Consider the following 27,654-nt stretch of genomic DNA (forward strand, 5'->3'; position numbering starts at 1 on the left):
TGTCTCTCTCTCTCTTTCCCTCCCTCCCTCCCTCCCTCTCTCTCTCTCCCTCCCTCCCTCCCTCTCTCTCCCCCCCCCTCTCTCCCTGCAATGTCTATGGCAGCCCCAGCCCAGCCCCAGCCCAGCCCCAGCCTGCTTTCACTCCTGACCTGGGTTCTCCCACGTCATCTGCAGCAGCCCCACCAGTGCTGCACCTCGCTTGCTGTTTCCGAAGATGGCTCCTCCGTTTATTTCCTGTTTTGCCATTCGTGTCCTTACTTTTATTAACTGCTTAGCTGACCTTGAGCTCACAGCGATCGTCCTGTCTCAGCCTCCTGAGTACCCCACCACTCCTGGCTCTATTTTCTTTAAATTTAGTCTTTTGTACTTTTTCTGGCTTCCAGGATTTTAGACTTCACTCATTAATTTCCTGGCCACCTTTTAAAAATAAAAGCTTTATTGAGATGTAATTCACAGACTGTAAAATTAATTCACCCAAATTAACGATCTTGGTGTATGCATGGAGTTGTACAATCATCAGCAGTCGATTTTAGGACATTTTCATCATCCCTAAAATATATGCCAAACCAATTAGAGATGGATTGCTTTTCTCCCCAACTCTTCACTCCACCCCCCAGCACTAGGCAGCCCCCAATCCACTTTTAGTCACCATGATTTGCCTGTTCTGGGCTTTTCATCAAATGGAATTATACAACGTGGGGCCTTTTGCTGTGGCTTCTTTTACTTTTCATGACACTTCTGAGGTTCATCTATGTTTAGCATGTACTGGCTCCTTCCTTCCTTCCTTCCTTCCTTCCTTCCTTCCTTCTTCCTGCAAAGCTTCGTTGTGCAGCTTTGCCATCCCTGCTGCATAGGGACTACCCACTTACCCACTGATAAGATGTTGTGTTGCTTTCACCATGGGGCATTATGAATAATATTTACATATAAGTTCTTGTGTGGACTGCTGGGACAGGGTCTCACTATGCAGTCCAGGTTGACCTTGAACTCCATGTATAGCTCAGGCTGGCCTTGAACTCCCAGAAATCCTGTGTCTCAGCCTCCAGCATGCTGGGACTGTAGGTGTGGGCCACTGTGCCCGGCCTGTGTGCATTTATGTTTTCCTTTGTCATTTACAACTTCGGCCATTTTTAAATTGTGTTATTTGTCTGTGTTACTGAATTTTTTAAAGCTTCCTCTATCAGTTATTAAGAACATTAAATGCATTGTGATTGTGGTTTTGCCAATTTTTGAAATTCTGTCGAGTTTTACTTCGTTCGTGTTGGGTCTGTACTATTAGATTCACACAAGCTCAGAAATGTTCTGTCTTCCCGATGAAACTGTTTCTCTGGGTACTGACCTTTTCAATCCCTGTAAATGCTTTGGGTCTTAAAGCCTGCTGTGTGTGATATTAGCTCCTCCACTCTTCCATGTTTGTGGAGTAATAATTGCCAGATACAGCATTTTTCATTTCTATGCAGTAATCTTTCTGTTGCCATTGGTCAACAGCTTATAGTTGAATTAGGGTTTCAAATTCTTTTTAATCCAATCTGAGTAAACTCTGTAACTCAGTCCCAATGAAGCATCACACTGATCAGTGTAATGTGTTTTTCAGTGTTACTGTGAATACAAACTGACAAGGACGTAACCTCCCGTTTCCCTTTCCCCTACGTAAAAGCAGCGAACCACACACGCTGCTCTCCTGGGGGTGGCTTTGCTTGCCTTCAGGTAACAATGCACCTTCTCCTGGCACGTTGGCACCCAGGGCGTGGCTTTCACAGCTGCAGCTGCCCTTGCGTAGACGCTGATGTCGTTGCTGAGGTCTGCGCACCTGTCCTCTAACGAAGGCTGATCATTTCCAGTGCTTTGTTTGTGATTTTCTGTTGCTTTTCAGTTTGCTCTTATGAACAGTTCTACGGCATCGGCCTGGTAGGTGTCATTTTTCACCTGCGCAAATTCTCGATGGATTTTAGACAAACGCCTACAATTTATCTACAGTTCAGCGACGCCAGTGTCCTTGAACTCTGGTTCTTCTGTGCATTACACCCTCCGTCAGTCAGGCACAGTGGGGTCTCCCTCACCTGCAGCACAACTGTGACGCTTTCCTCTGGATGAGGGCACAGGCCCGTGTCAGCAGCCTGAGATCTGCTTTAGGCTAAGGCGCCACCTTCCCGGACACACGGATAGTTCAGATCCTAACCTACATCTGAGCAAGGCACAGGCCCTGAGCTGAGGCTTCTCAGGGGAGAGCGCTGCTGCCTGGGTCCTAGCAGACACAGAGGAGTTCTCTCATTATCCTGCTGTGTGGGGCGGGGCTGCCTCCTAGATTGCCCGTGTGCAGGGCAAAGCCAGGTATGGGGCACACACCTATCATCCCAGCATTCTGGGAGGCTGAGGCAAGAGGCTCCCACGTTGGAGCCCAGCCTGCATGAGGCTAAGATGGACAGAATGGGTGTGCTTCAGGCCACACTGCTGAGGGTAACTTGAACCAGAAATGAGGTGCTCTTTCTGTCTCCCCACTTAAGCAGTGAGTATTTGGGGGTTTTGATAAATAGTTCTGCCCCTTTGGTCTTCACTCTTAGGCGCCGGGTTCAGTGTGCATCACACAGGGCAATAGTCCCTCTGTCTTCACACATTTCCCCTGCTCCCTGGCGTGTAGCACACCTGTAACCCAGTCATTCCCCAGTGCAGCTCTCCGTGATGCAGGGCATCTGTTTCCCTGATCTCCACACCCAGGGCTTGAGGGGTGCCCTCAAGCAAAGCTTTCTATGCTGAAGAGTGGCATGGGGCTTTGCCCCGTGTGGAAACATCCCAGTGCATCAGGAGGAGATAGGAAACTTTCTATGACAGACACCTCCTTACAGGGCCTCAGGTCACAGTTGCAAATGGCCGCTTCCCGTTCTCCCTGAAAACCCACTGCCAGCCACCAAAGGACCTGTGACGGCGATAGAAGTAGTCATGGCAAATCCCAAAAACTAGAATAGAACTGCAAAAATGTTCAATGGTCTTGGGGCTCGTAGGGTGAACCTGCTGGAAGGTTACGCTGAGCTAGGCGGGGGACATCCGTAGTTCCGTCCCAGGAGGAGGCAGCTTGGCGACAGTGGAGGGCCTTGTTTCCAGGACACGTGGCAGGGTGACGGGCCCAGACAGAGGTCATCAGTCAGAGACTGTGCTGTCTCTGCAGCCTCCGTCCTCCAGGACCTCTCTGCTCCCTCTGCCGCCAGTTCTGCGAAGCTGTTTCCAAGGTTAATAAATAAATAAATAAAATTCTCTAAAAAGCACAAAACTTTAATAATCCATAGTCAACAGGGAAAGTGTAACTTTAATAAGAGAATTTCAAAAAGTCACTCAAAAAAAAAAAAAAAAGAAAAAAAATATATATATCAAAAGACACCGAGTTCAGCCCTTCCCTTGTGCCTGCTCCAGAGAGGTAAATGCTGAGCCAACCCTCAGCCAGCACCACGGTGCATCCACTCTGCCATGATTACTCGGGACTTGGGACAGGTGACCTGGGAGAAGAAGGTAAGGATCATGCAATCTGTTCTGAGCATACAGCTATTCAAGTGCATTCCCTTTGAGAAGCTGGGAGGCAGGTCACTGTAATTAGAGCAGGATGGATGTGATTCAATTCTGGTGTTCTTTACAATCCATAGAATTATAGAATCCTAAAATCTCCAAGTTGAAAAGGGAACATTTTCTGTTTTGTTTTGTTGTGCTGTGTTTTTTTTTTTTTTTTTTTTTTTAGCTAGAGTCTCACTATACAGTTCAGGCTGATCTTGAACTCAATATGTAGCTCAGCCTGACCTTGCAGGGATTCTCCTGTCTCAGCCTCCCAGTGAATGGAACGTAAATGTTATTTTATCTGTCTGGCTCAGGGATGCCCTTTGCATGCTTCCTACACTCTTGGCTTCCATAGCTCAGGTGAGGATTGCTGCCTCTCCTCCACGCAGGCTGCAGGGGTGAGGAGGTGACTCACTTCCTGCCAAGGACAGAGGTTTCCCGGGGAATCATTCCAGGTGTCCAGCCCTCCGCCCCCCAGCTCTCTCACTAACTGGGGGCTCTCCAAGTCTTTCCCTTGGTCTCAGATCTGTAATAGCTTCAGTTTCCTCTCACTGGGCCTGGTCCTGGCCACAGTGAGGACAAAGGCTTTGCTCACTACCCATCTGCTCTCTGCTGTATCCGAGCGCCAGGTGCTCACATTGGAGACTCAGTCCACAGCACCAGAGTGTGGGGAGGCCGAGGCTGGACCTTGAAGTGTGAGTGAGCAGTGCGGACGTCATGAAGGCCGTGCTCTGTGCTCCGGGGATAGCATGAATGCGGTTACCTCGGGAGCAGGTCCCTGACCAAGGCTGCCTTGGCCCCGCCTCCCACCACGGCCTGAAATCCCAGCCTCTCTCTCTTCCTTCCTTCCATTTTTCTTTCCTTTTTGTTATATTTGGCAAATAAAATTACATGTATTTATGTGCCTCGTTCTGGAACCCAAATACATCGTAGAGTTACTAAACCAAGCCCTCTGACATCTGCATTCCCTCACATTGGACCTGTGCTTGTGCATTTCCGGGTTTACAGGACGCTGTCACCAGCTGTGGTGACTGCTGCACAGTCAGTCCCTGGAACTCATTCCTCCTGCCTAACTGGAGTGTTGAATCCTCTGACCCAAAATACATGTCCTCAGTCCACAGTCCTTACCCCACTCCAGCCGTGGTAACCACCATTCTCCCCTTCGTCTAGTTTTATTTTCGTTTTTAGGTTCCACATACAAGTGAGATTATGTGATATTTGTTTTTTTTGTGCCTGGCTTATTTCACCCAGTACACTGTCTTCTGGGTGCATTCATATGTCACAAGTGACAGGACTCCTTGCGTTTTTTGGGATTTTTTTGTTTTTAGACAGGGTCTCACTCTGTAGCCCAGGCTGGCCTCAAACTCCTCCTGCCTCAGCCTCCCAAGCTCTGGGATTATACACATGTACTATGCCACATCCAACAGGATTTCCTTCCTTTTGAAACAGACACTCCATGGTGTGTACGTGGCACATTTCCTTTCTCCACTCGTCGGCTGCAGGCCGCTCCGATGGTTTCCACGTCTGGGCTCTTGTGATCAGCACCACTGTCAGGTGGGCGTGTAAGGAAAGGTTGGGCCAGGTGTGTTCCAAACAGACCGCGCGGCCATAGGCTTTTCTAGACCCGAATCTTTTCTCCTTTGCCTTTCCTTCTGCAGCAGAACCCTTTCCTTGAAAGCGGAGTCCGTTCCCTGTGGTTAACCATCTCTTCCCGCTGCAAGCTGCGCACCTGGTCCTCACCTGGCCGATCCCAGCATGCGCCGCTCCCTGACAGCGATGGACTCAGATGGACTGGTGCCCTCAGCAAGGTCAGCTCATCACCAAACCTTGTCATCGTGCCCGTTCAGAGATAAACCCAGGAAGCCACTTTGCCATGATACAGAGGGTGTCTGCCCACAAAGAGGAAAGAAGAGAGCCAGCGACAAGGACAAGGGAACACATCACCAAGCGTGTCACTTGGACGCTTGGATCCAACCAAGCCCACCCTCAGGATGTGCTAGTTATGCCCACTGGTAAACCCGTCCTTTTTGCTTTCACTGGTGTGAACCGGCTTCCAGTCACTTTTAACTGGACACAGAGTACACAGCTGAGGCTGTAGGTACGGGTGAGGCCAGGTCTTCTGCAAGCCCACAGCCTCTGCGTGCTGAGCACAGGGCCTGGCAGCAGCCAGGACTCTGTGAATTGATTTGAGATATATGCAAGTGACAAAGCCTGTCCATGGCACAGAATGGCAGGAAAAACTCAGCCTTTATCCACAGAGCAGGCGCAGGGTCTGGGGCAACCTGGCCAAGTCCTCCCCATCCAGCTGTGGGCCGTGAAGGGCCCAGCCCGGCCCAGCAGTGTGAGCGGAGGAGCAGCTATATCCCCTCCCGCACTGAGCCCACGGGGATGAGCTGCACACCCAGGAACCTGGGGCCCCAGTGCTGGCCCAGTGCCCTCTTAAAGGGCTTCCCTGAGGGCAAAGGACAATCTTCAGTAATTATCTGTGAGGACACAAAAGACACTGTAGGATATTACGTGACACGCCCTTTAACAGCCAGCTGGGGACATGTCTTGGTGCCAGTTGTGGTAATGAAATGCCACTGGGAGGCATTAACAGAAAGTTAATGAACGATACCACTGAGGGGTTAGACTAACAGCAGGAATTTAGTTTTTCACGGGTCTGGAGGCTGGAATTCCAAGATCCAGGTGCTGTGTGACCGGACACGTGTGCATACATCCCTGGTGTTTCTCTGTCCATGCTTCCTTTTATAAAGACACCTGTCACCTTGGATGAGGGCCGTCTTTTTGCTGACACAAAATACCTGATCTCCAAAGCTAAGGGAGGAAAGGTTTATTTAGCTCACAGTTTGTAGAGATTTCAGTTCACAATCGGCCGGCTCCAAGGCAGGGTGGCACATGGCAGAGGGGCAGCAGTTCATGGCAGTGAAAAACAGCAAAGGTAATGACAGGAGTAGGGACGGGGCTCTTTCTGTCCCTTAAATTGTGTGCAGGTTGCCCACCCTAGGGTAGGCATAGCACTCGCATCCTTAATCCCAGCGTTGGACCTATGAGTCAGTCACAAACTCTAGATTCAGCCAACTCTGAAAAGCCCCCCTCCCTGCCCATGACTACATGAGTCTCTGGGGGGGGGACATTCAGATGCAAACCATAGCAAGGGCTCACCCTAACTACCTCATTTAACTTAACCACCTTTCCAAAGGCCTTGTCTGCACTCGCAGCGCATTCTGGGTACAGCAGGCTCAGGGCTTCAACATGAGCATTTGAGGGACACAATTCAGCCCTTAACAGGAAACCGAGCTCCCTTGCACCGCTGCCTCTGCCCCCTCTCCGCTATCTCACCCCCCAACTACTCTTTGTGGTCCCCTAGGCTGGGCTCGCGCCCCTCCTTTCTCAGGCACAAGAAGTCCACACACCTGCAGCTCCTTCCTGTGAGGTCAGCTCACCCCGTACCTGCCTGACCTGGATTACTCAGAAGAAGATACTCTGGGCACAGACTGCAGGCAGTGACCGGAGAGTCTGGGGGCACAGGGGGACCTGGTGACAGGCGAGAGCAGAGTGGGGCAGGAGACGATGGCAGCTAGAGATTAGGCATTGCCCACCGCTGACATGAAGGACTCTCCATACCAAAGAAACAATAAGCATTTTATTTTATTTGCCCCAAGGCAGCAGAGACGGTCTGCAGAGGGACATCCTTTTCCGAGGCTGCAGGTCTAAGCGCAAAGCTGGCATCTCACGTGTGCTCATCGTGTACCAAGCTCTGCTGCCGCCTTACACACTCCACACACACGTGGCAAATGTGTTTAGCCCCCACGGCCCTGCTGTCTCTCACCCCGTTTTACAGACAAGGACTCTGAGGAATAGGGACAGTAGGGACAATTCTTCCTGGGCCACACATTGCAAACCCAGGCCACTCCGAGGCTGCTCTGGCTCCCAGAGGAGAAGGTGGGACAGGGACTCACAGGACTTTGCATGTTCCCAGCTGTGGAAGCTGGGCCTGGATCCCCAGTTCCCTCCTGGCAGTGTGGGAGCAACACCCCTTCTCGCCTCTGCTTCCCAGAGCAGCTTGCTGAGTGGCTGCCCTGCACCCCCTGAGCCGCCATGCCTAGCACACAGGCAGGAGCTCCTCTGTTAAACTGAAACTTGAATTTCCTTTGCCAACAACATGCAAGACTGCAAGCGGGTCACTTCTGTGACCATCGCAAACACGATCCCGTCACCCACCATGACGCTCCTTCCTATTTCCCTCCAGTCCTTGTCCCCTCCACCCTGGCGATTTATCAAAGCCCCTCAGAAGCGACCCGCCAGGACCCTGACCAGCAAGAGAAACCAGAGCATTCCCCGGGGCTGCTGATGTTAGATGAAGTCACTGTTCTCAAGCCGGCCCCCAGGGGAGAAAGCAAGGAGGGCAGGGCCATCCTGGCCCCTGGGACCTGGTGAGCTGAGCACAGGTGCGGCACTGGAGGTGCAGATCCTGGAACTCAGTGACTCATTCATCTCCACTGATGCCACCCAGATGAGAGCGGCCACAGCGTTCCAAAGATGCAAGAAAACCTCCCTGAGTCCAGTGAGCCGGGCTGGCCTGGCCCCCATCTCAGAGGTGGAAGGCGCTGCAGGATTTCTGCACTGGGAAGGCTGGGTCTGCCCACTGAAAGGTCCTCATGCTGCGGCTGGAGCAGGTCCTCTCAGAGTCCAGCTGTGAGTAAAGAGAAGTGAGAAATCACACCCCAACCGGAGAGAGTCAGGCTTCCAATCTGGGCTCTCTGCAGCCCAGAGGCAAGGTGCCTGACACAGACACCTGCTTAGGGAGTAGACGGGCAACGGGCAAAGGAAATGCCGTCGAGGGCCCTAGGTTGAGAATCAAGAGAGCTGGACTTGCAAAAGAGAAGAGGACCAAGCGCTGGAGGGAGGCTGGAGGGAGGGTTAAGAAAAGAATTAAAATGTGTTTTGTACGTGCACCAGCTGCCCATGAGGAATGTAATCCCTCTGTACTGCAAATGTGTATGAGAGAGAGAGAGACAGACAGAGAAGCCAGTCATGGTGATACACATCAGTAGTTCAGCACTCAGGAGGCTGAGGCAGGAGGATCACCAAGAGTTCCAAGCCAGCCTAAGCTTCATAGTATGTTCAAGGCCAGCCTGAGCCACATAGAAAGACTCTGTCTCAAAAAACAAAACAAAACAAAACAAAACAAAACAAAAAAAAAAAAAAAAAAAAAAAACCAGTGCGGTAGGGAGGGAGAGGGATGAGAAAAGGGAGAAGGAGAGAAAGACTGAAAGGCTGGTTCTTACCCATAACTCCCACAGGGCGAGGCTGATCTCAGCTCCCTGGCCTTTGTTCTCCTAGTCTGTCCTAGTCTGTGCAAGGGACATGTCTGACCCTAAGTACTGAGCTTCCTCAGCTGCACAGCCCGGGTCCTCTGGCAGCACCCAGGCCCCGGGTCCTCTCTCTGCCCTCTCATTCCGGAGCAGCACAAAGGCTTCCTGGCCAGCTCTCCCCAGGGAAACTGAGCCAGTGATCTTGAGACAGGCGCCCTCTGCAGAGCAGGAGCTCCACTGAGCACATGGAGGCATAGCCTGTGCCCTTCCGTTGTCTGCCCCAAACCCCCCCCCCCCAGTGAGCGCCAGCACCCAGTGGATGGAAATCCCATGAGTACCAGCGCTGGCAGCTTCTACCTCGCAAAATATGAAAGACTTTACAGGTGCAGGAATGTAATAGGACAGTGGTCCCCGATGGTCACATCTTGTACGACCTCACCCACTCACCAGGCCAGCGGGTCCCACTGCTGGCTACTTAACGGCTTTACTTGGGTGCCCCTAACACCCCTCTTCTCCTCCAACACTCTCCACGGTGACACATCTCCATGTTCCTGTTGTCTCCATACCACTGGGACAGTTTTTCAGGCCCTGCTATGTTTGGTCACTTCTCAGCCCTGACTGTCTCCTAGCGTCCCTGGGAAGTCGTGGAAGGGCACCAAGGCCACAGCACTGATGACACGAGAGTCCCCCTTGGAGAAGGGACTCGAAGAAGTGTTTTTTCCTAAAGAGCCAGCGATTCTGGTGTGCAGCCAGCCGATCAGACACCTGCTTTCAAAGCGCCAGGAAGCCGGCTCAGTCTGCAGAGGGCTTGGTGCTGAGAGCTTTAGAAACAAGTGGCTGCTTCTAAATTAATTTTTAATGACACACGGGTAGAAAATACACCCTTATATAGTGCCTGCCAGCGCTTTTTAACTGTTTAATCAAATTAGAACATTACAGCTAAAAGTTAATCCCTTCTAATTAATCATCAATTATACTGTTTCCCTCTTTGAGAGATGCTTAACCATGTGACTCAGGCTTTTATCACCACGGGCATTTTTCTGTCACTGCAGGGAACTGTTAGGAAACCGGACAGACCACAGGAGCCCGTCTGCAATGCGCTGTTCCCTTTAAAACCTTAAAGATTCCTCCATCCGATGATATGGGAGCCTCTTATTCCTAGTATTTCATGGTTTGAAAGCAACCTAACTTACTTATATACGGGCACCTAAATTATTTGTAGGTTTCTGTGCTTGGAAGCCCTAGGCCATGCCTGTCCTTGGGTACCTCACCAAATATGAGTTGTCAGATGATGGCATTTAAATAAACCGGCCCCCTCCATATAAAGAAATGAGTATTTTTGAGTGGGAATACTGGGCCACCAAGGCTGTGATGTTTGTATTTTTTGCTTTAGGTGACACTGCCTTTTCTCTTCCAATTGATGGTCACTTTCTTCTCCCAGCAGCCAGGTGCGAGAGTATCCACTTCCCCCACATCAAACCTCTGATGTTCATCCTTAAGAGGTAATAAGTGTTATGTCATTATTTTAATTTTCATGGAAATGACTGTATAATAGGGTGTAAAACATCAGAGTTGACAGAGACCTCAGTGATTAGATTTAAAGAACTTTTAAAAAAGAATTTCTAAAAGAAACTGTTAAAGAAGAAATTTTTATTGTATATAAGTAATAGATGGACACATCATGCTAAAATTTTTAAATATATATATCACATATATATTTGTTATAGATTAAGAACTGGTGGTCAACTTAACGCCAGCAGAATTAAATCAGCATGTTGCTGAGCATAGATGTTCCACCCGAGGAAAATTGTATAAATAGAGATGTGGAGAAGGAGGAGTTGAGGCGTGGAGGCCTTGTGGGTTCCCACGAGTTGCTGTCTGAGCTGTTGGTTCTCCTGGAGAGGCTCTGGTCCTCACATCAAGCATTGCTTCCTGGCTCCAGAGGGGAAGACGTGTGCTGCTTGGTCTCCAGGATGAACTCGTCACGCTGGCTTCCTGGCATGTCCTTGACAGTGCTTGTTGTCAGAGGAGCTCGGGGCCTCCATGTCACTGAGGATGGCTGTGGTGCTTTTCAGGACAGACTGGTCTTTGTTGGGAGTGTGACTTCTCGGCTCCAGCATAGAACCCTCAATCTATCAGCACAGCTCCTTCACCCTGCTGGCATAGACTTTCTGGCTTCCACCACTGACCATTGGGCCTTCCCAGCACAGATCTGTGCTGTAAAAGAGACTGGTGTGAGTCCTTGTTGTGGGCTCTGGACCTCCAGATGGACTCGTGGGAGGCATTGACTCGGGTTCTGGGTCTTCATCTGGACTCGTGTGGGACATGGCTGTGGGATCCAGGCCCTTGGCTAAATATTCTATGTCTTTGGTGCTATGGACAGATTTCCTGCATTTTCTTGTGTTAACTCTGGGTGACCATCGTAAATAATATTATAAACTCCATGTCCTGACTTTAACTGTTCTCTGCACAACCCCTGACTACAACAATACTGAATGAAACATTAAAATCCTCTTTTGTATACTTCTCTGACTTCCTCACTGAGAAACAAACTGATAAAGATATATGGAATTGTAGGGGCTGGGGATTTAGCTCAGCGGCATAAGCACCTGCCTTGCAAGCAGGCAGTCGTGAGTTCGATCCCCGGTACCGATAAAAACGAAAAAAAAAAATATGTAGAATTGTAATGAGTAATTACATGTACACATAAAGACATCAAATGCACAGTGAGTGGTGATGATATTCCACACAAAAGAGGTGCAGCTCTGAGGTGTGATGGGAAGATTGGTAAATGTATAAATTTTAAAAATGTATTCTAGCAGAAGGACATTGCCCTGGACCCCTCTCAGAGTCCTCCCACCTGGCTCAGAGCACTTTACCCCATGTTCTTGCTACTTCCTGCAGTGGTGCTGGAAGACTTTTTTCCTGAGTGTCTTTAGTTTTGCTGCCACGGCCACCTCTACATCCCAAAGCAGTTCAAAACGTGGACCTTTCGGTGTCTCTTTGGTTCTGGGGAAGAGCCAGAAGTCACACAGTGCCAGATCCGTGGCTGAAGTGGGTGCAGATACTGCAGGCAACCGAGTTAGTTAGAAATATCATAGGCAGTGAGACAGGGATGGGTTCTCAAAGGAGCCAGAGCAGATACCTTACAACTGCAGGGAGGCAGACACCTCCTGCTGTGGGCCAGGCCTCAAGACAAAGGTCATACAAATGCATCCACATCCTAAAGACTGATATTCTAATTAGTTCTCTATCAGCCTGGAGTCACTATCCCATCCCCCTAGGGAAAAGGTCACAGCTCTAAGAATGCCAGCTTCCCAGGTGACTTGCTTTTCCATTTGTCCCTAATGCAATCAATTTTACCTGAACTATTGATCTTATTGGCTAACTATAGTTTTGTCCCACCTTATGCCCACCTGCTTTCTGAGTTCCCAGTCTTCCCCCTCCTTGAACCCAAGGTTTTGCTCTATAAAAGTCACTGGAAAAGACAAGAGTCCCTGACAACCGTCTCGGGACCCCTTCTGTCTCTCTCAGACAGAAGCTTTCTTCTCTCAGTAAATACACTCTGCTCTTAACCTCCGTTGTTCCTAAAATTCCTTCTTCGATTTTAGAGAACATGACTCTTACTGGACATAGTAGGCCGGCAGTCTAGTTCCCCTACATCAAGGACACGGCGTCTTGTTTTTAGGAGCCGTCTTTCTGACGGAGGGCGCTCAGCAGCACAGTGACCATGATTCTTAATGTCCCTCACAAAGACACTCACAGCAGAGGGCTTCCAGCATCGCTTCAGAAGGTGACAAGAACAAGCAGGAAGTGTATCAGAAGGGAAGTATTTTAAGGGGCGTTAATGGCAGTGTTTCTTTCTTTCTTTTTTTTTTTTTTTTACAGCAATGTTTCTTCTACTATAATGAAATTTTTCATTTAAATGTTCAGCACATCTGTTACCCCGCTTCTTATATAAATAGGTGTTTTTCTGCAATTCTTTTTCTCTTAACGAAACATCTTGAAATCTTCCCTTTTTGCAGCACCAGCTCTATCCGCTGTGTTAGCTGTTTCACCGTATTCCACAGCCTGGTGTGTCCGTCATCTATTGCTCTAAGTGCCCCCGCCCCAGCTGGCAGCTTCAGAAAATAGAAGCGCTGCCTCACCAAGCTGCCAGCTCAGGATCCAACAGCTCGCCTGGTAACTGGGGACCAAGGCCCGTCCTGAGGCCGCAGCCGAATGGTGGCCGGTGCCTTGAGCTGGGGCTTCGGATACAGCCTGTGGGAACTGCAAGCAGGAAATTTCTGGTCTTTAAAACTCTTCCTCCTTAAAATAAAAGATTATAGGAAGCAGGGAGACAGGTCTTTTGAAGACAGGCAGGGGGCCAGGAGATGGTGTGCAGGGAGAGAAAGAGGAGAAGGAGTGAAGGGCGTTATGTGTGTTTCCCAAACCCCCACCAAGAATGCAATCGTGAAGTCCTGCAGGCGAGGGCTCATCCAAATAACAAAATAGATGGGAAAAGTAAAACTGATCAGTTCTGGGAAAGCCTGATGGCCGGTTATGGGTTTACAGCAGATATAGTCTGTAATCCTTATGTTTAAACACTGACATTTTTTCCAGAGGCTCATGCAGTACTAGGGTCAATTCTAGTGCACACCCATACGTAGTGGACAAATATATAATACAATAAATTGCATTCGCATGCATGCATGCAATACCTGAGGTAGGGCCTCAAAAATAAGGACTTCTTAAAGGAGGAACGCACAGTAGGCTCTGTTCGATTCATACGTATGTGTCATTTGTTAATATATGTTCTTCACATACAATTAAGGAAAAATACAGGACCTGATGAGGGGGTTTACCTTCTTTAAGGCACTTTGTTACAGCAGCTGTCCTAGACACACAGCAGAAAGAAGGCTGGGGAGACGGCCAGGGGACACAGTGAAGTCCACTGTCTATGAGACGAGTGTCCGGTGCCTTTGAGACAACAAGGTAGACATGTAGTATGTGGACCTTAAAGAAAACCTGTAACTTTTTTCTCTCTTGGTTTCTACAGACAGGGTCTCACTCTGTGAGACTGACCGCAGTGTCACAGTGATACTCCTGCCTCAGCCTTCCTAGTGCTGGGATTATGATACCCCGCAGAGAAACCCATGACTTCTTACCAGAAAGGGACTTTGCCCAGAGGCCCCTGGCTTCCAGGAGAGAGTTCCTGGGCCACCACTGTTCCTCAGAATCCAAAGGACAAAGACTTACTCAGGATGTGACAAGTGTCTCAGCTGGACTCTGGCCCAGCGTGACCACAGTGCTGCTCATGGTGAGGCCGGGTGCAGGGCGATGGAGTGGCAGTCAGGGCTGACCCTGTACATCCTCCTCCCAGGGCCCCGCATTTTCCTCAGGAAGCTTCCTGCCCGCAGATAACTGCTCTGCCTGCCATCCAGCGGGCTCAGATTTATTTACTTTCCCTTCCTGCTAGGACTAGGGCCGCGCAGGTGGAAGGGCAGGGCTCCGCAAAGCTCCCAGGGGCTCCGGACAGCCTGGAATTTCCCCCGGACGCACAGGTGGCAGAGAAAGATAGGGTCTCCCAGAAGCCTGTACAGGGCTATGCCCTGTCTTCCTCCCACGACTTCTCCCCGGCCCCCTGAAGTTCCAACAAAGCCCTTATCAGACCCTGCCAGGAAGTGGGGCTCCCAATGGAACCAGGAGGCCCCCAAAGGCCATTGCAGCCCCCAGCATCTTTTATTTATTGGCTAATTTAAAGATTTCCATAAATGTAAAAGTGCCTGAAAATGGTACATTCAGCTTTAGGGGCAGGCTCCGCGTGGCCACGCCTGGGAAGTACCTCTGTCTCCTGCTTTGCCACGGTGTCAACACGTCATCCCCAGAGTTCCGCCCTCTTTGGAGTTGCTGCTTCCACACCTGGGGCAGGAACGGGGTACACAGGCGAGGTTCCGGGGAAGGGACAAGGTAGCCTGGGGCTGCCCCATATCTCTGCCCTGGGATGTGTCCGTTCCCTTCTGTGGACTTCTGTCCCCTCCTGTGAACACAGGGAATGAGAAGAGGTGCTTGGATGAGACTGAAGGCTCTCAGTCCACCAAGGCCTCGGAAGTGACCTCACATCCTGCTCTTGAGTCCAGATGAAAGAGGACAGTGGCCAGGTGACATCGGCTCAGTCACCTCTCCTCTTGCAACCAGAGCTCTACCAAGGGCTGGGGATGCTTGTGTCCACCGCCAGGCGTGGCAGGTAAACAAAGGACCTGACTCACAGAGACCAGCAGCCCCCATCCCACCTCTGGGCCACCAGGACCTGTGAGAGGGAACAGATCTTTCCCCACAGGTCTCTGCCTAGGTCTGCTGACACTTGGGGAGACCACAGCACACCAGGACACAACTGTGCCCAGGCCCCCTGATGCCACCCCCAACCTGTGCCCAGCATCTCTGCCAGCACCTCGGCCTCTCATCTGGCCACTGCAGCATGATGCAGGGACAGCCTGGCCCCGGGCCAGAGTCCTCACCATGTCACAGGCAAGCGTCCACGTGGTGGAGCAGCCCAGTTAGTGGGTGGCAGCAGATGCCTGGTAAGGGTTGGCAGATGTGGGCTCTGGTCACCTGGGAGACCCAGGACGTGCTCACCAAGGAGTGGAACAGGAAGACACAGTCTGGGTTCCCCAGTTGGACAGTGTGATGCCCTGTAAGGACACTTGTGCTTGCTGTACCCCTCTTCCAGAAGGGCCGTAAGCTGCCCACGGTCAGCAAAATATTCAAGGAGGGCTGACCTAGGCAAAGCTACAGCTGCTGGGAAGCCTCTCTGGCAGGATGACCACCCCGAGAATGTACAGAGCTGTGGGCAGGGATGCAGGGAGGGCACAGGGTGGCCTTTAGGGACTGTTAGGCCTCTGCCAGCATGTCTGGGACACACCAGAGTCCTTTCACAGGCATCTCAAGAAGGGACATAGGGAAGCCAGGACCTGCCCAGGGAGACAGAGGGGATCCCACTGCTGCTTCGGTGGGTCAACTTCTGGAGTCCTCAGCAGCAGAGATGGCCCAAGCCCTGGACACGTGTAAAGCAAGAGGCATGGCTACCTTCTGAGCTCCAGCCTGAGGAGCAAGGAAAAGACTCTTTAAGTTGTCCTTTCTAAAAGGGAGGGAATGTGTCTTTCTCCTTTCTTTTTGTTACTTTCTAGTAGCCAGAACATCTATATTATGGCTGGAACAGAGCAGCCTTTTTGGGCTGTGAAATAAGGCTGGAAATGAAGCTATATTTAGAAAAGCAACTAAGCAGACAGATGCTGTGTGTCCAGGGGGCACTGGCTGGGAACCTTCACGGAGTTTCCCACAGGCATCTCTGGGTACAGGGCTCCATCACACTCTCCTCCAGGACGGGCTCATGGCTTCCTGAGCTTGGGTCATCAGTGCACAGCAGGCCATGGAGCTGCCCTATTGGCCCACCTACCTTCTAATAATTCTTCCATGCAAAGAAACAGATTTTCATCCATTTAAACCATTGGTTATTAGGAATTTCTCTGGTAGTGATAGCCATTCCTAATGCTAAACAATGCCATGACTCAAGGAGCAAGAGACCGCCCCAGGCACCGCAGTCTGATCGAGCTCAGCCTCTCTCACTGCGCCATGAGGATGCCGGGTGTTCTGGGTGTGGAAGTGTGGATCTGGTTTGCCAGTGTAGCCCTTTCGTGTGCTTTCTGTTCTGTTTTCATGGTTTTTGCAGGACACGCCTAGGTTGGGACAAATTGCCAGCTAGGCCAGCCAAGTCATTTCGGCACTCCAGAGGCTGAGGCAGGAGGATCGCCATGAGTTAGAGGCCAGCCTGGGCTACACAATAAGACTTTTAAAGCAAACAACAGCAGTCTCGGCAAACCACCAAAACTGTAAAAGTTGCCAGGTGAAGGACGGGCGGCTGCAAAGGGAAAGCTCTGTGTCTACGTGTGACCTTCTCCAGGCCAGCGACAGGCGCTGCCAGGAAGGAGGCCAGGAATCCCTACTGCCCAGAGCTGGTGACCCAGGAGTGCGGGGCACAAAGAGATCCCCCACCACAGCATGGGGGGGCACCAACATGGGAGGGTGAGGGGTCCTGCAGCCAGGGTGGGGCCCCGAGGCTGCAGGCCCAGGGGATTCCTGTGGAGGACACAAGGAATCTAGAAAGGTGAAAGAAAAATCTGGCAGCCAGGCATGGTGATCCACGGCCATAATCTCTTCACTCAGGAGGCTGAAGCAGGAGGATCACAATGAGTTCAAGGCTAACCTGAGCCACATTAGGGGGACCCTGCCCCCAAAACAGAAATCAAAAGAAAAAACAAAAGAAACAAAGGATCTGGCTTCATGGTCAGACTATTTTGCTAATATTATTTTATTAAACCTCTCAGCATTCCCCCAGGCTGGGTGACAGGCAATTTCAGTTTTTGATGGGGTTAGAAGAGCCATTAGAGGAGAATTCAGATGAAATCCTGCCTCCCTGCCAGGAAGAAAAATCCTTGTCCCACACTGATGCTGGTGCTGCGGAGAGGGAGGCAGAGGGTTCTGGCTCAGGAGAGGAACTGCCCAGCAATACTACACCAGGCTCAAAGGCAACAAGTTGAAACTGTGTAAACTTTTGTTTGGCTTTTTGTTTTTTGAGATGGAGCCTATTTATGCAGCTCAGGCTGGCCTCAGACTCCCAAAGATCCTCCTGCCTCAGTCTCCCAAGAGCTGGGGTTACAGGAGTGTGCCGCCATACCCAGCTGAGCTGTGCAGCTCTTTAAGGGTCAAGGCCGGCATTTCTCTTTTCAACTGATAGGGATTTGGAACCAAGAGAGGGAAGCAGCTCACCCACAGTCACACAGCTGTCGATCACTTTGGGGGTTGGGGCAGGTGCGCCTGGGGAGAGAGGGCATCCACATCTGCTCATTGGCCTGCAGCCCCACCCACACTGCCTGCCGCTGTGCCCAGAATGAGGCCACAGGGAGTGGCCTCCCAGGGATGGCGACCCAGCAGCCACCTGGGAGTCTGGCCCGTGAGTAACTGCAGAACCATGGCCCTGGCGGAGAGAGGACACATGCAGGGTCACCTCCACAGGTCACATAGCCAGGGTGGTGGCCTGGATCCCTTGAGTCCTGGGCCTTGAGAGAGGGAGATAGAGATCGAAATAGGCTCCTGATAGATGGGGTGGCCCATATGCCTAGTGCCACACCCGGGCCTCTGGTGACAGCCCTGCAATGGGAACCTGGGGACAGCAGGTGCCCCGGCCTCTCAGCAGCTCTGGGCCAGGGTTTGCTGAGTGTTGTGGTGCTGGGGAGAGGTCCATGGTTGCCTGCCTGGCCTACAGTGGTGCAGTGCAATCCCCCACACAGCCGCCCCAACCTTTCCGGCACCAGAAGGATAAGGGGTCTGGGGAGTGTTTGGGGGAGGCTAGGGGGAGGGGCTCAAAGGCGAGTGCACCCTAGATTCCTTGGCTGCTCAGCCCATAGTGGGGTCCACAGTCCTATGAGACTCTCGGGATGGAAATGCAGATGCCTAGATCCTAACCAGCTGTGGACTGAGGGGGTGGGGGAGGAGGGCTGGGGAGTCCTGCTTCAAGACACCTGCCAGAAAGGCCCTCCTGCCCTTGTCACAGGAGAGGGGCCAGGTCTGATCGGTGACAGGTGGGACTTTCTGAGGCTCTTCTCTGCCCCCAAGCCGTTCACTCCCCTGCCAGCACGCCCCACGCGCCCCCAGGCCCTCGCCCCTCCCACTCCTGCCTGCCGTCTTTGATGGATCTGTACTCCTTATTGCTCATCTGCACAAGTGTAATCCTACAACTAATGAGAATCAAGTCAAAATGAGCATTTCCTCTCTGAGATCTTAAGCCAATCACTTTTCAGATGAGAGGCAGGCGCTGGGCTCAGCCACAGGTGGCCTGGAGAGCAGGCTTGGTGGCAGGGACCCCTTCTGGTCCCGGCCACTCCTCTTCCACCTCCCCACTGTTTAAGCACATGAGTCTGGGTGCACTCTAACACAGAGCCACAAGGTGGGAAAGGTGTTATTAGCATCCTGCTGAGGCCCCAGGAAGAGGAAGATAAGGCCCAAGGCCGGTTCCCAGGCTTCTGACACTGCAGTCCTGGGAGCTGTCTTGCAAGAAGGCGGGGGCGAGGAGCAGTCTCATTCATGCTTCCAAACCTGGAGCTGGGAGGCCCATGGGCTGACTCTCTGGGTAAGTCCTGCACTGCCCAGCCCACTCCAAGATCATCAGGGGCAGGTGCTGGCAAGTTTTAAAAGTTCCTGCATAATTTAAATCCACACCCTGGACTCAGGGCCACTGATGGCAAGAAAAGAGGCCAGGGAAGAAAAGCTCCTCCTTCTGGTGAAGGCTGGTCAATAGCCACTGGCCCACCGGCAGGATCAGGTGAGAAACAGACGTGAGGACCATTGGGCAGAGGGAGTCGGGTGCGGGATATTCAGTCTCAAATCATTGCCCCCAATGAAGAAAAACTTACAGCTGGGTAGGATGGCGCAGCCTGTCATCCAGCACTGTGGGAGACTGAGGCAGGAGGACCAAAAGATCAAGCCCCGCTCGGGCAGCTTAGTGACTTAGCGAGAAGATGCCTCAAAATAATAATGCAAAAACGGCTGAGGGTTTAGCTACGTGCAAAAGGCCTGTGTTCAACAAAAAGGATACTTCACAAAGTGGTAAGGACACTGGGCATCCCTGCATTAGATGCCTAGGAGCAAGGCCCGTCTGCCTTAACCAAGGCATTTGGGCTAGCGCCACCCGGGTGGGATGGTCTCATGTCACTGGCCTCCTGATGTGACAGGCAAAGGGGAGGGGCCATCACCATCCCCGGTAAAATTCTCTCCTAAAATGTTGCTCATCAGGAGCCAGTGCCATGGTAGAAGTCTCTGGGGCATGGGTGGCCCTCCCAGACCACAGGGTTGCAGCCATCACCACAGTGATGCCTGGGACCTGAGGGCTGTGCCAGGGTCCGGGGGGGGGGGTGCTCAGGTCTGGGGTGCCTGCACTTTTCTTTGGAGTGGGACCTACAGAGGACTCTGGGTGCCCCATAGGTCCCTTGCTGTTCCCCCACTTTCTCCTGGGAGTGACCAGCCAACCCCCGATGGGACAGAGCTCCATGTACCTGCCAGTCCCTGCTGTTTGCTCAGCTGGGAAGCTGAGATGAGCCCCAGAACCCCCCAAAGTCACCCTTTGTTTCTGGTCCCCTCCCTTGTCCTTCCCTCCTAAATTCCGGTGCCCAGGATCTGGAAGGAGGAAACAGAGCGATGCCCCCACCCCCGCTTCTTGCTTAGACCCTGGTTCTGTGTGAACCTTGTGTTATTCCTCTGCAGGAGCACGAGGCACCATAGGCAGTGGGTGGGTATTTGTCTTTCACAGGACAGGCAAACTAGGAGGACCACATGTCACATCCAAGGGCAGAGGCACAGAGAAAGAGGTCACCTCAGTGAAAGCCCCCACCCGCTGCTCCCTGCTGACCCTTGCCGGAGGTCCAGATGCCTGGGAGCAAGGCAGCTCCAAAGCTTGGCTTTCTAGGCAGGTCAGGTGGCACCCAAAGGACACAGAAAGGGCCCTGAAGGCCCGCTTCACCCCCTCCTTCCCCAAGCCTCTCAGAGAAGGGGTGCAGCCCCCTAATCTCCCCTTCCTCAAACATGGAGGTGACAGGTGTCCTGCACCTCCCGCTGCTGGACCTTCCTTCACCCTGGTGACTGTCACCCCTCAGCCTCTCCCACCCTTACTCCAGCATCCCGACCCACCACATGGGGACACATGTGGCTGGGGCTCATTCTCCCAGCCTGTGCCCTTGCATGTCCCCAACCCACAAGGCACCACTGCAGCCTCCTGTCCCCATGTCCTCCACAGCCAAGGGGCATCACCTGAGTGCTGGGGCCAGAAGTGAGCAGGCCTGGCCTCTGGACCTGCTGGCTTCTGACCCACTGTGTGACCCCAACACTTCCTCCCATGGGGCCACGTTCTGTCATTTGTGGAAAGTGAGGGCTTGGACCAGAATTGTGTTTGTCACTTCAAGTCCCCAGAAGCACTGTACCTCCTGGGGGAGACACACAGCCTCAGGCCCATCCTGGACCCATGGGTCAGGAGCCTTGGGGGTTGGGGTACCTCAGTCTTTGTTCACCCTTCCAGGGGGCTCGAGGGTGGAGCCCATCACTCCTGGGGACTTCTGTGCTGGAGGCCAGGACGGTGCTGCAGGAAGTCAGCCTCTGCCCTCAGCCCTCAGCACTGGCCTGGCCACAGGAAGCCCTTGGGCGCAAGTTCTCCCCTCCTGCCAGCCCGCAGCAGGTGGGCAGTGCACCTGTCCCATCAAGACCCAGCTGACCATGGCCTAGGACAATCTTGGGAGCCTCTCTCATCCCAGCCGTGGACCCCAAGGTGATTGAGGCTCTGCTTACTCCTTATACCCTTCCGTCCCCCAGAGTCTTTTGTTCCTGCCCTGTACACTGCTCTGTTTTGAGGTCAGCTTCCAGGAGAAGTGACCCGAGATAACTGGCAGGACCTCTGTCGCAGTTCTTCACCATCACCTTCCTTGTCACCGTTGCCTGCTGAGCCCCCTCCATGTGCAGGCCTGTGCTGGGAACGTTAAGTCCATCACTATGTTCAGTGCCCGATACTGTCTGGGGTCCTTGTCACACAGAGGAAGCTCGGAGAGGAGGAGTCAGCAGAAGGTGGGGGCTGACCTCCCTAAGCCAGAGTGAAACTCCCATCCAGCACAGTCCCTGTCACTTGTGCTGCCCACACACATAAGGGCCAGCCTCAGTGCCAATGTGCAGAGAAAGGGGACCAGGAGCAGGTCCCACAAATACCTGTGACCTTCATGGAAGGGTGTCTAACCCAGGCTTCCCACAGTCATCCCAGAGCCAGCAGCCGGGGCTCCTGAGCCGTACAGGGTGCCCTGAGTTCATGTTGCTTCCCGTTTTGGAAGTGATCTGAAGCTTCCCCTTGTAACCTCCCTGCCATTAGCGTTTTCACTTGGTCACCAGGCCAGCTGCCCTGGGAGGGCCATTTTGGCTCTGGCCTCAGGAGAAGCACTGGTCACAGCTGCTCAGTGGCCCACAGATGGCTTCCCACCCTTGCCACCCAACCCACACTCAGGCTCACGGAAAATCTGGACACCCCAGCTTCCACCCGGGGCCTCCGGTTCACGTCTCCCCCAGGCCCCTTCTCCCTTCCCCTTCTCTCCCCTGGCCCTTGTCACAGCTGGCCTAGTATTAGAGACACGCATGTGCTTTCTTCCCACAGGGACCTTGAGGACACTGGCTGTGTCCCTGTATGACTCAGGAGCCCTGGCTGCTGGCCCTGGGGTGACTGTGGGAAGCCTGTGGTTATCACTGAACTTGGGGCTGCCCAGGGAACTAGAAGCAAGGTGGTTAGAACCCAGCCCTCCACCGTCCTGGGGGGCCAGGAAATGGTGCGGCTCCCCAACAGCTGTTTGAACAGGAAGGGTCCCCAACTCTTTGCTCCATTGGAAGCAGCCCCACATCCCTACTGCCACTGTCTGGTCTCACTGTCCCTGTGTGGGCCTGCACCTCCCTCAGCTGGGATGCCAGCAAAGCTTCACGGACATAGGGACCATGTGTTGGCGAAGGTGTGGGTGGGCAAAGAAATGGAGCCAGGACAGCTTGGCACCAAAACCACCTACCAGGGTGAAGAAGAGAAAGGTAAACCTTTCCTCTATAGGAATTCTGTTCTTATCCCAGCTGTGTGGAGGTGGGTGCGTGGGTCCATGTCTTCAAGGGAGCTGTTTCCCTCCCATGGCAGGTGACAGTGACAGGGTTGATAATGCCTGTCAGCTAACTATTATAAAGAGAAGTCACCAACTATGCAAACATCCGCCCATGCATTCCATCTATCTGTCATGCACACATCCATCCATGCATCCACCCATGCATCCCATCTATCCATCCATCCATCTATCCATCCATGCATCTGTTCATCAATGGATTGGGCCTAAGGAGGTCCTCTAAATGATGTGGATCTCAACTTGCTCCATGGAGTAGGTTCCTTAACTCATTTTTGAAGAAAAATTTCAGGACATGTCAGTGAGAAGCATGGGCAAACTTACTAAGCAGAGTTAGAATAGAGACGAGCTTCAGGAGCTAAGGGAGCACAGCTCTGCAGGAGGGGACAGGCTGGCCTGTTCACAAAAGAAGGAGATCGGCTTTTAACAATTAGCTTGGGTTGGGGGCTGGGGATTTAGCTCAGCCGCATAAGCACCTGCCTTATAAGCAGGCAGTCGTGAGTTCGATCCCTGGTACCAATAAAAGACAAAAAAAACAATAACAAAAACAAAACAATTAGCTCAGGTCAAGTCTCTTACCCTGATGTCCTCTGTCCTGAAGGGGACTGAGGTAAGGATTATGTAAATTTAGGACTGATTAACTTTGTACTGCTAGCTTTTAGACAGATACTCCCTACATCATTTAAAGAATTTCATTTTTATTAGTCCATGCTTGCAGTATATAATAATTACACTCCTTGTGGGGAGTGAGTGCGTGTACATAACATGTCCTAACTCTTTCCTTCTCTTTCCACCCCTCCCTTCCCTCTCCTTCCATCTCTCGGTCCCCTTCCCATCTGCAGAAGACCAATCTCCCTGTTACCTGTCTTTGCTCTTTACATGGTTGATCTTTTGGCTCACATAAGAGACCCCACGCCCACCTATGCAAAGCCAGCAGGGATCTGAGCTTAAGTCTTAAGGAGATGCAGGAGGCAGAGTCAACACAAGCACCAGCTCAGCTCTGCTTTCAGTTATGTATTAGGCGTCTCTAGGCTCAAGTGAGGTCTTATTGAGTTTAGCAAAAACCACTTTTAAGCTCCTGACTGCCTCAGAAGAAAACGCAACAGGCATTATCAATCCTGCTTTTAATAAGTAACAGGCGAAGGGCCCTGGAGTTTGTCTTCTGTCTCTGTGATGGTCTCTGGTTGTGTCACATACAGTGATCCATTCATCTGTACACGTGAGAGAAGAAAGCCCAGGGCTGCATGAGCCCAGGAACCCTGACGTGTGCGTGATCACCATCTGCTGGAATCAAAAGCTCTTGCTTGTGGTGCATGCTAGTTTCTAGGGTGTCACTATCCCCATGATTCACCTTGTTACCAATGTGGGGCTACCATCTGGTGTTGGAAGAGGAGCCACACAGCAAATTTTCCCACAGTATTCTGACCACCCCAACAACCTCAAAGGTTACATACAGCAAAATAACTACCAGTTGGTGAGTTTTGAGTATTGACTGTCTTTGTTTTACAGGTAATTTATTTCATTAAAAGTTTATATGTCTTAGTCACGTTTCTTTTGCGGGACAAAATACCTGACACCTGCAACCTGAAGGAGGAGAGGTTTATTTCGGCTCACAGTTTCAGTCCATAGTTGGTTCCAAGGCAGCAGGGCATGGTGGAGGGGTCTGGCGGAGGAGAGCTGCTCCCCTCATGGAGACCCAGAAGCACAGACAGAAGGGAGCATTGGGAAGGAAGATGCACCCTCCCAGGTCCTGCCCTAGGCCCTGCCTTCTAACAGCAAGTCAGCTCCAAACCCGAATAACCTGATCACATTCCCAAAGCCCTGCCTTTGAAAGCATGAGACTCTCGGGGGACATTGAGATATAAACATAATGTATGATTTATTTTTAGTGACTGTATTTGACAACAGGGTCACAAAAGATTCAGAAAGAGGAACCATCAGATCTCCCAGGCCAGCATAAGCTGATTGTAGTACTGAACACAAATGGGCAAAGCCAGGAAGTTTCTTCCTCTTGGTGGCATTCAGTCTCTGTCAATCTGTCCTGGGGGAGAAGACCCATCTGATTTGGCTCTGCCTAAAGGTCGTGGTTAAAATGACACCTTTCAGCTGGGGATTTAGCTCAGCAGGCTGGTGAATGTGAGGTCATGAGTTCAATCCCTGGTACCAAAAAAAAAAAAAAATGACACCTTTAGTTCGTTTTTTGGTTGTTTTTGAGACAGGGTGTGTCATGGTTTATGTCTGTCCCCCAGGCCTCATGAGTTTACATTGTGCATTTGTAATTGGTTCCTTGTCTAGTGCTTGGATTGATGGTGTCAGTGCTACACCACATAGGGGTGGAGCCAGGATGTGACGTAATGGCAGGAAGAAGGTGTGTCTTGCTCTTTGCTGGTTCCTGCTTGCTGTTTGCAGCTGCCATGAACTGCGTCCCAGCCATGCCTGCCTGCCTTGGAGCCAACTGAGTGTGGACTGAAACCTCCAAAAACTGTAAGAAATAAACCTTTCCTTTCCCAACTTGGGCTTCAGGTATTTTGTCTCCGCAACGAGTAAAAAGTAACTAAGACAGGGTGTCAGCATGTAGTCCAGATTGACTGAACTCACTATATAGCCTCAATTACTCAGCAGTTCTCCTGCCTCAGCCTCCTGGGTACTAGAATTACTAAGATTACAAGCAAACACCACCATGCTGGCTCACATCTTGAATTTTCCTGCATTCACAGCTGCAGGGTAATTTCCATCCCACTTTATTTCCAGGACCCACAGTGTTCAGTTAAGCACTTCTTCCTTCTCGAACCACATTCTTCCCTCGGCTTCTCTGAAACCTCTACATTCTTTTGTGTCTCTCTGTTATCCAGAGAAGACAGACACCAAGGTCAAAGGAAATAGCATTTACTTGGGAAACAATTGCACTGGGGACATTGCTCCAGGGAGTCCTGACTGGGGGCCCACACTGCCAGCTGCACGTGTCAGAGAGGGTCTTGTTCTTCGAGGCAGTTCACTGGTGGGGCAGAAATCCTGAACTGCAAAGCTGCTGAGGTTGGTGATTAATGAGCTTACTCCACCAACACGCATAGGGGAACAGGTGGGCGGTGGCACTAATTTGCTCATCTGGGTCTGCTGGGACCCTCTTCCCATAGCAGGCAGGGCTCCATCCTCTGCTGGGCTCCGGCTGCACTTAGAAAGCCTGAGTTAAAGCAGTTATTGCTCATGGGCATCTCCTCCATAACTTGGCCTCTCGGTTCAGCTCCAAGCATCAGAGAGACTGTGGGGCATTTTTCCTCTATTCTATTCTAATCTATTCTATATTTTAGTTTTTGAGACAAGGTCTGCCTATGTAGTGCAGGCTGGCCTTGAAGTCACTATGTAGCCCTGGCCGACCTTGAACTTGATCCTCCTGCCTCAGCCTCCTGGGTGGTGGGATTACAGACACATGCCACCATGCTTGGTATGACTCTCTTAAAGCAGGCTCTGATGCTTCTCCTGCCTTCTCCCATGGTCTGTGTGGGGGACACAGGGCCTGCAGTCAGAGGCCCCAGAGCCACGTCCCAGTCTCTCGCACACTATAGGGTCATGTAGACCATCGCTCATGGAGCCCACTGCTTCTTACAGGGAACCCTCCACAGCCAAAACCCCCACCATGCTGCAGAGAGGTGCTCAGGGTGGCCCTGATGACATAGGAGAGGCACTCGGTGCCAGTTCCATCTTGAGCTGGGGCTCCACTGGGGAGCGGGAAGAGGACAGAGAAGAAAGGAGGTGAGGACAGGAGGGGCCTCTGGGCAGGGCTAGGCAGGGCTCTGTGCCCAAGAGGCATCAGGGCACATCCACGGATGGTGCTGCACACACTTTAAGTCCCAACTTGGGACACCGAGGCAGGAGGATTGCCACAAGTGGGCTATGTAGCAAGAACCTAGGTCAAAACACCAAAAGAGTAAAAAAGAAAGAAAGAAAAACAGGTTTACATCCCCAGGCCTTGAACTACAGACTCTGCTCAACTCTTTTCTATTCTAAAGGAGGCAAATGAGGCCCAGAGATGGGAGTAAATTGCTCTGCTGACACAGCAAGTTGGAGCAGGGCCAGTTCGAGAAGCCTCGAAGTCCAAGTGCTGCCCAGAGCTTGATGGGCAGAGCGCCCCCACCCAGCAGAGGTCAGCTATCTCCTTGCTTCCAAAACGGAGCTCCCTACAGAAGCCCCCTCCCCTGCTGCCCGGGCTCTGGAGCTCTGGCACATGGGGTGGCAGCGATGCTGGGGAAGGCAGCACGGGTGTGTGTGTGTGTGTGTGTGTGTGTGTGTGTGTGTGTGTGTGTGTGAAGGGAGCTGCCCTGGCTTCCTGGTTAGACAGGCGGCTGATCCCCAGCAGGCGGGGCAGTGGAGACGGATCCAAATCCACCGGGAAGCCCCTGGCCCTGACCACACACTTACATTTTCCTAAGTGTGTGTTCACTTAACCTTGGAAGATTAGCGACAGTCCTGCCACATCTGTTGCCTGGACAGAAGAGGATCACCTGCCTCCCAGCCAGAACAAACGGCAAATATAGAAGTGCTGGCCCTTCAGCTGTGCCCCAGCAAAGCCACTCTGGCCCTGGGAACGGTCAGCGCTGCTGGATGTTTTGCAGACTCTGAATGTGTTGGGGAGGGGCGTCAGGACACCCATGTGGGTGAGCCCGGGCCCCGCCCCCCAGGAGCTGGCGTGTGGGTCCCGCTGGCAGCTGTGACTAGGGTCCATGTGCCCTGGAGCTCCCCGTGTGATCGGAACCCACGAGTCCCTGCACGTGGAGACATGAGCACACAGCATGTGGAGAAAGCAGGACATGTGGGGTGAGGGTGGCCAGAGGCTGCTACGCTGCAGACAAGTGGCACTAGGGGGTCAGAAACGAAAGTGTCTGTCTACCTTGTGAGCCACGACCAGGGCCAGGAGCAGCAACAGGGAAGCTTGGGTGCTGCTGGGAGAGTGTGTGGCAGGGGCACAGGGGTACCCATCTGTGGTTGTGTGGCAGGGGTGACCTGGGCCCTGGGGTAGCAGCTGGCAGCCAGTGCATGACCGGTGTGGGGATTTTGTTTGTTTTTATGGCACTGAGACCTGAAGC

The 27,654-nt window shown here is 52.1% G+C and overlaps 1 protein-coding gene across 2 annotated transcripts in view; it reads right to left on the bottom strand.

The window, feature by feature from the left end:
* Positions 1 to 10,493: 10,493 nt before the first annotated feature.
* Xxylt1 (xyloside xylosyltransferase 1) overlaps positions 10,494 to 27,654 on the bottom strand; it is a 169,957-nt gene continuing 152,796 nt past the window's right edge. The window contains exons 4-5 of one of the 2 annotated variants that reach the window (XM_063224289.1): positions 14,683 to 14,877; positions 10,494 to 13,817 (exon numbers count right to left, since the gene is read on the bottom strand). In XM_063224289.1, the coding sequence (XP_063080359.1) occupies positions 13,796 to 13,817; positions 14,683 to 14,877 (217 nt within the window). In that variant the 3' untranslated portion in view covers positions 10,494 to 13,795. Of the gene's footprint in view, positions 13,818 to 14,564; positions 14,878 to 27,654 lie in introns of those variants that run through there. The other variant, XM_063224288.1, reaches the window with a different exon arrangement.

This window comes from Cavia porcellus, unplaced genomic scaffold, assembly GCF_034190915.1.
Source record: "Cavia porcellus strain 051 isolate PalLab524CR breed Dunkin Hartley unplaced genomic scaffold, mCavPor4.1 scaffold_14, whole genome shotgun sequence".
NCBI classification, from domain to species: domain Eukaryota; kingdom Metazoa; phylum Chordata; class Mammalia; order Rodentia; family Caviidae; genus Cavia; species Cavia porcellus.